Source organism: Euleptes europaea, chromosome 14, assembly GCF_029931775.1.
Source record: "Euleptes europaea isolate rEulEur1 chromosome 14, rEulEur1.hap1, whole genome shotgun sequence".
Lineage (NCBI taxonomy): Eukaryota > Metazoa > Chordata > Lepidosauria > Squamata > Sphaerodactylidae > Euleptes > Euleptes europaea.
In genome coordinates, this window is record NC_079325.1 from 26,081,203 (window position 1) to 26,089,206 (window position 8,004).

At 46.1% G+C, this 8,004-nt stretch overlaps 1 protein-coding gene across 1 annotated transcript in view; it reads left to right on the forward strand.

The window, feature by feature from the left end:
* LOXL2 (lysyl oxidase like 2) overlaps positions 1-3,902 on the forward strand; it is a 73,254-nt gene extending 69,352 nt beyond the window's left edge. Inside the window, exons 11-13 of the mRNA XM_056860220.1 lie at positions 795-931; positions 2,271-2,382; positions 3,569-3,902. Coding sequence (XP_056716198.1) covers positions 795-931; positions 2,271-2,382; positions 3,569-3,648 — 329 coding nt within the window. The 3' untranslated portion in view covers positions 3,649-3,902. The remainder of the gene's footprint in view (positions 1-794; positions 932-2,270; positions 2,383-3,568) is intronic.
* Positions 3,903-8,004: the final 4,102 nt, after the last annotated feature.

The following is an 8,004-nucleotide window of genomic DNA, read 5'->3' on the forward strand; positions in this document are numbered from 1 at the left end:
AACACCCTTGTAGATAGGGAAGTTGTATTGGCACTCCTTTCCCTTATTAACTTGGCGGCCATCAACTGCACTGTTTCTTCCGCATGCCCCCTCCACAGTTTGTTTACTGCCTTTCCCCTCCCCCATAACTGTTTTTAGGATCTGAATCCGTCATACACCCATACTGTTATTTGTCCCATAAAGGAAAGGATAGATATCATAGGAATAGATAACATAACCTATGTTTTGCCTCATGGGACAAATAGCCTCGGGAGCAATTAAGACTGCCCCCCAAAAATGACATGGGAACAAGTTAATGTTAAGATGGCATTTGAAGAATTAAAAAAAATAGCAGGGGAGTTCCAGTAAGGAAAAGTTATGTTCTGTGCATAACCAGTCCAGTTGCAGATGCACATCTGGAAGCTTAGTCACATCACAATCTTGTCTGGGCCCTATTGAACTGGATAGCTACATTTGACCCCATTTTAGGATAGTGTGTGCCCCATCTGGAGCCTCTTGTTGATACTTGCAAACTAGTAGCATGCAATCAGAGCCTCAAGTTGCTTGCACAGACCAGAGGAGCAAGAATATCCCCTTGCAAGGCTGGTGAAAAAGATGTGTGATGCCAGTTAACCTAGGAGATGATGGAGTTTGATAAATACTTGAAGAAGCCCAGCTATGACAAGTGTTATGCTTGGATCACTGCGGCTATTCTCTTCCTTCAAGCTGAACAAACTGCAAAGTCTTTCAAAAGGGCTTCCAGACACTACATTATGGTTGATATTCCCTTTGCATCTGCATCCCTTCCTTTTTAGGCATCGAGAGGCAATATGGATGTGCCAATTTTGGGGAGCAAGGTATAAGCGTTGGGTGCTATGATGTGTACCGGCATGATATTGACTGCCAGTGGATTGATGTTACAGATGTCCCACCAGGAAGCTACATCTTCCAGGTTTGTTATGATTCATCAAAATAATGGCTGCTCTGTATATACAATGATCTTGGAGCAGTGATACCTTTTAATAGAGGCTTAATGAGATGTTAATTACCTGGGGGTGTTGTTTACCTCTATGCTAGGAAAAGCTTCAGCTGCCCCTTTCCACACATTACACCTCTATTAAAGGGACAGGACTTTTTTCTCCAAGCCTGTTGCCAAGATTAGTGATCCCCAACCTGGTGCCTGTGGACAACGCTATGTTCTCTGGCACTTCCTTCCTTCTTCCCCCAAACATATCAGTGGGTGGTTCAAATGAACCCAAGAGGCAGCACTTTTGTGTCTGCAAAAAGCACTAATTCGGAAACAGGTGCCTCCTTCAGAGGAGGATGCTTGACTAACAATCACCCAGTGTTTTGTGACTGGCCCCAGCACCTATGGCAGCCATTTTGTGGTTGGCTGTCCCCCCCAACCCATGGCAGCTATTTTGTGGAAGAGAATCCACTCAGTGTTCTCGAAATTCCAAAAGTGGCCACATGCCAAACAAAATTAGGGGCTCTTGTCTTGGGAACTGAAAACTAAGGGCCAGTATGTCCCGTCTGCAGAATCAAATGGTAAAGTTTTTATTCAGGCTGCAAGTGAGAAGGGTGCACGTCTGAATGTCCCCCCTCACTAGGTGTTTTGCACCTTGTGAAACAGCCACTACCTGGCTTCTTTGCCCAACAGGCCTTGACCTTGATTCGTCAGTGTTTTAAGCAATCAAAGTATGTGGCCTCACGAAAAGGCTGAAAATTTTACTTACTGCCAAATCAAATTAAATTTCAGAGTCTAAAAACAACGGAACTTACCTCCATAGTACTTTTACAGTTCTGTCTTATCCATACAAATTGGAACCAAGGAGCAATTTAAAAATGCACTTCTAGAGATATAACCACGCTTGTCTATTAACAGCAAAAATAAACAGGCACCTTGGGGCACCTGATCAACTAATAAGTTTTTCGTTTCAGCGTGAGCTTTTGTGAACAGTAAGCCACTTTGTCTGATGTTAAGTGCTACAAGATTCCTTTTTACTTTTTAAAAATATTATAAAAAACTGAAATTGATCATTTGTAAGATATTTTCTAGGGTGAAACTTCCAACTCCGGAACTGGGGAGTCAGGTTGCCTTGAATCTGGCCAAGGAGAGAGGAGAGGCTTTAATCCAGCCCCGTGTTTCTCTAGCAAACAATTGTTTATATGGAGAACAAATTCTGCTATTTACAGTTCTTGGATCAGCTTGCCCTCGGAAAGCTCAAATGCAACATCTTAACCCATATTGTTTAGATGCTACTAAAGCCTCTCTGGCAATCCTTTCCTAGATCCACGTCAACCCACGCCACGACGTTGCAGAGATTGACCATTCCAACAACAAGATGAAATGCCAATGCAAGTTAAACGAACAACGTGTCTGGTTGTTCAACTGCCACATAGGTGGGTAGAAAAAAAGGCTGGAAAGGTGTGCTTCATATCAAGCTGGTATGGTAGTACCTGATAAGAATGCTTCAGGTGTATGGCTTTCTGCCATTTGACATGCAAGCCCTGTAGAAGGGTAATCAAGCTGAGTCAGGTCATTGGATTGTGTAGCTCGCACCGTCTTGTTCCGACTGGCAACTGCCATTTGGGCAGATCAAGGTAATCTCCAAACCTGAGTCCCTCTTCATATAAGGGGTGTCCACCCTGTGTCAGACAATTTAACACATGAGTTGATGGTTCTGCTCGGTGTGGTGTAGTGGTTAAGAGCGGTGGTTTGGAGCAGTGGAGTCTGGTCTGGAGAACCGGGTTTGATCCCTTTCTCCTCCACATGAGCGGCAGAGGCTAATCTGGTGAACTGGGTTGGTTTCACCACTCCTACACATGAAGCCATCTGGGGGGGGGTTGGGCTAGTCACAGCTCTCTTAGGGCTCTCTCAGCCCCACCTACCTCACAGAGTGTCTGTTGTGGGGAGGGGAAGGGAAGGCTATTGTAAGCCTGTTTGATTCTGCCTCAAGTGGTAGAGAAAGTCGGCATATAAAAACCAACTCTTCGTTTTCTTCTTCTTATCCACCCTGAAAGTTTTAGGAGAGACCCTTGGTCCTGCTGGGGAAATCCATGTGTATCCCAAGGGACACATGGGTCTCCCCAAGTACCACCACCCCAGGACTGTTTCCGATGGGGAAAATGGTGCAGTGAGGAAGGATGAAGCCCCCTTTCCACATGCACCAGTCCTGATCTTAATCGGGCAGCATACACATGGGAATGGAGGAGAACCCACATCTCACATGTGATTGTGTTATGTCTGATACAGCATGGGTACTCCACATCCAACCTGTGTATTCTGTAATGGGTGAAGAGGAGGATGGAAATGCCAAGGAGTGAACCAGTGTGCAATCTTGCTGCTGCCCATCCGTCCCCATTCTCACTGATATATAAAGCTGCCTTAGACCACTGGTCTGTCTAGCTCAGTGCTGTCTCCTCTGGCTGGCATCTGTCCTCCAGAGTCCCAGAGAAGGGTCTTTTCCAACACCCGCTCCCTGAAATATGGCAGAAATAGAACCTGGGACCTTCTGCATGCAAAATATGGGCTCTGCCACTGAGCCACAGCCCCTCCCCTCCCATTGTCTCTTTGTTTTCTCCACAGCTGACTCCTTCAGTGAAGCAATGGAAGAGAGGTTTGATCACTTCAAAGGACTTATGACCAACCAGGTGCCCACTCGATAAAAAGAAAACCTTAACTTCAGCCCTGTTATTTAAGGAAGGACTACCTTTTCCCACGATTTCCCTAACCACTGCACCGAAACCTAAAGTACTCAAGCAGCCAACCATGAACTTTCAAATTAGCTTTGTAAGTTATTTTCAAGGGTGTCCTCCATACCTACTTTATGGTCTTCAGCAGCAGAAGAAATAGGGTTGGTTCTTATTTCATATTCGTTCCAGCAAAAGGAAGGTTTTGCACTAAGCTGTCTAGTTTCCCAAAAAACGTTTCCCCTCGGTGTGCACCTTAATTTATTCACCAGGAATTGTGTGCAAACTCTCGTGCCGAATCTGTTCAGAAAAAGGTGGCAATACCAGCCCAACAGTCCTCTTTGGGGGGGATCAAATGCTGGCAATTTCTAAGGGAATTGCTCTCACACAGCAACTGTCTTAATGCTCCGCCTCACTAAGATTTGAAAAGTCGACTTGATACCACTGATGCAGAACAGACATTTCTGCAGAGTTCTCATGACATACAGAGGCCTCAGGAACACTCTTTCTTAATTTCTAGTACTTGCCAGCCACCGATTTCTTGGCACCATCCCTTCTCCAACAGCATATTTGACAGCTGGCTTCATTTTGGTTTTGGGTGCCACTAGACTGTGAATTGTTCACCCAGTAAGCTGTTCACCTGCCTGCCTTTGACCTGCATCCCCCGTACTCTGATCAGTGCGGTCTTGTGCCCACATGCTCCCAACCACAGGAAACATTGTATATGAACATTGCATCATCAAATATACTCTCCGAAGGCAATTAATTTATTGGCTTTATGCCAGGAGGGCCCTTCTGATGTCAGACTATCCTGTGATTTTTTCCCCCACTGTTGCACATTGGTAAATATATAATGGTGCTAAGCCCCCCACCCCCATGCCTCTCTTTGCTTGAACAGGACTGCAGAGGCATACATACACACCTACTTGAATAGCCTATGGGTGCATTTGGTAAACTTCCAGTAACTGGAACCAGGCTGGCTACAGCCTTGAAGCCAGAATTCAGAGAGCAGAATTACTTTAGCATTGCTGGACCAAATCAAGACCCTAGTCTAAAAGCAGCCATCCAGCTGATGCTGGATGCCAAGAAAACAGGACATGAAGGGTCCTTGCTCCCCACCGTTTGTTCTCAATATGAGGCAGAGGTTGACTACCTCCATGCACACAGGTTCTGATATCTTTGCCTCGGGTCCTATTTGTTTTGCTTGTGTCAGTGAAGGAACTAAAAAGGGACTCATCAAGCCTAGACAAGGGTTTACAAAGATTCTTTTAGGCTTTGTGTTTTCCAGTGAAACCTTTGCCTACTCCCTCCTTTGGTGTGTGAAAGTCTTCCCCAAGTGAAGGACTAGACACACATCCTACAAGGTGCCAGCTAGATTGCACTGTGCCCGGCAGTAACTGCAGCAGGTTTGTACCTCCTCTGTCCGTGAATTTCTCAGAGCAACATGGCATCTTACCTCCTCCATTACTGGGTGTGAAATGGGGACAAGCAGACCAGGGAAGTGAGTTGAGATTCCAAGATAAAAGGAACAGAATAAAGCACACTGAATGGTTAAATACTATGTAGATGATTAGAAATTACACTTAGCCGCTGTGACTTGCAATAATGCACGAGTAATTGCCCAGTAGGAGCCCCATGGCAGAGTGGTAAGCTGCAGTACTGCAGTCCAAGCTCTGCTCACGACCTGAGTTCGATCCCAGCGGAAGTCGGTTTCAGGTAGCCGGCTCAAGGTTGACTCAGCCTTCCATCCTTCCGAGGTCAGTAAAATGAATACCTAGCTTGCTGAGGGTAAAGGGAAGATGACTGGGGAAGGCAGTGGCAAACCACCCCATTAACAAAGTCTGCCTAGGAAACATTGGGATGTGACGTCACCCCTTGAGTCAGGAATGACCAGGTGCTTGCACAGGTGACCTTTACCTTTTAAATCTCCCAGTATCTGGTCTGTTTGGTTTTTTTGTCACGTGTAACCTACTTCACCAGTGAGTGCTGTGAGGCTAGAGGCCAATTCAGGTGACCATGCTTGGACAGGACAAGAATTTCCTCCAGCTGGAGGAGTTGCCTTATACTGAATCAGACCCTCGGTCCATCAAAGCCAGGGTACCAGACTTACACGCAAGGAAGCCAAACTAGCTCCTCCATACACTGCCACCAGCACCACACAACACCAACCACTGTTGGTAGTGGTGCACACATCAGAAAGGCAGAGCAGAGACCGAGCTTAGCAGCAGTGACAGGGATGAGTCCCCAGTGGCTCTGCTGCAGCTGGGCTGGCGAGCACGAACGGCAGCATCACTTTGCACTGGAGGACGAGAATGGCACTAGTGCATGACGACGGCCATTGCATTTCCCACCATCTTTCCAGCCACTCGGCCACTTTGGCACCAGTGCAGAGGAAACATGAAGGCAGAGCTTTTGTCTGACACCTGGTAAGGGCTCCAGCAACGAACTGTTCTTTTACTCATGTTCTTCTGCAGTCATAGCGCTGAAAAGAGTCACTGGCTGGATGCTGCCATGTGTCCAACTCTTTTCATGGGCCCTACATTGCTAAATGACATGGGGGAACAGCTCAACTGCAGTGGCTCCAGCAGCAAAGGAGGGGCGCAGGCTCGAGTTCAATCCAGGGGTTCCAACGTGGTACCTGTAGGTGGGTGCCACGGAGCCTGCTAAAACTTTCCATGGTGCCCGCTGAGTGTTTCTAGAAAGTGGGCAGCACCAGGTGTGAGCATTTGCCCAGCAAGGTTTCTTATTGGCCATTCAAGATTTCACTGGCTGTGCAGATTTTTAAAACATTGCTTTGGCAGCAGCTACCAACACAACACAAGGATCTTCATTGTATGACTGGCGGTAAGCTGCAGCAGCCATTTTGTGGCAGCCATTTGATAGCTGCGCCCACCACACTGTCAGAATTCCAAAGATGCCTGCAGGTTCAAAAAGGTTCAATCCATAAACCCCTGGTTCAATCCATAAACCCACTTAAACACATTTGCCCCCCTTCCCACATTAGTAATAATAAAAATCTATGTAACTTGATTTACATCAAAAGGGCCATACTGCCCTGCCACTTCCAGACAGGGAATTCATATGGGCCATAACAAATTTAGCCCTTGAACAAAATAACAGTGCAAGAGTTCAGCAAAGTGTATAATTGTGCAGTGTAAAATTGAAAAGTCAAATACACACCAGGCAAAGAGGATTCCAAAAACCACTCAACATCCACGGCTGATCAGACATTGTGATAATGACTTTATTTTAAAATGAAACAAAACAAAAAAAAACTTTTACAAACTTCAGTAAAGAAGATATCGAGTCCTGCAAATGTGTCCTTGTTGTTATGTATGTCCTTCTCTCTCTCTCATTGGTTTCTAATTTCACTGTAGGCACCATCTACACATTAATACAAAGTCCTTGTGTTCGTTGGAGACATAAGGACTTTATATCACACACACGATGGGAGTTCTATGCCTCCCAGACAAACATTGACTCTTTTCTATTTGTGATCCCAGCAAGCAGGGGGACCGGCTTTTGCCCCCCCCCCCCCGCCTGCTTTCACATCTGCAAGGACACCCATGGAGCTGCTATTGGCTCTGTTGTAAACAACACATTACTTACATGGCTACATTTTAAGTTTCGCAATGAAGCCAACAGCTGCTCCATGGGGTGGTTTGCTGAAGTGGAAACAGCGTAGGGACAGGAGGCCAAAGCAGCTTCTCCCTGCATGCTGCGGTCACAAACTGAAAAAAAGCCACTGTGCGTCACTGAAAAATTGGGGAGGGGGGCAGATAGCATTCAATTTTTCCTCTAGAATGCCGTTTTTCTCCTCCCTGCTCTTCGCCCAGTAAGGGGAACAGAGCTGCATTTCTAACTCGAAACATATTTGGGACCGGGGTTGCAAGAAAAGCAGGTGAGGGGGAGCTTCAAACCGCCTCCTACCCACCCTTTATTTAAATCACACATCCTTTGCAAGAGCAGCAAGCAGGTTTTGAAGACAGGAGATGGAGCAGGAAATGTTGTCCCTCCCTTAATGTACAGCGAAACGAGGATTGTCTACCAAACTCAGAATGAAAAACACCTGTTCCAGAATTTCCTAATTTTTCAAAGCACAGGTGATCAGCCAAGTTAAAAAACAAACACACCGTCTGTTTTGGCAAATGTTTTCAATGCCCAAAAGAAAGACTTTTCACTGCCCTACAGTGCCCTCCTGTGGTCCCTTTACAGGTCAGCCCGCTTCCCCAAAAGCAATGAGGAAATTTGACTTCCCACCATTAAATGCTTGTCAACTCGGTTCCTTCCCATTTCTAACACAACCAACAATAATTTCTCCCTACTGCAAAA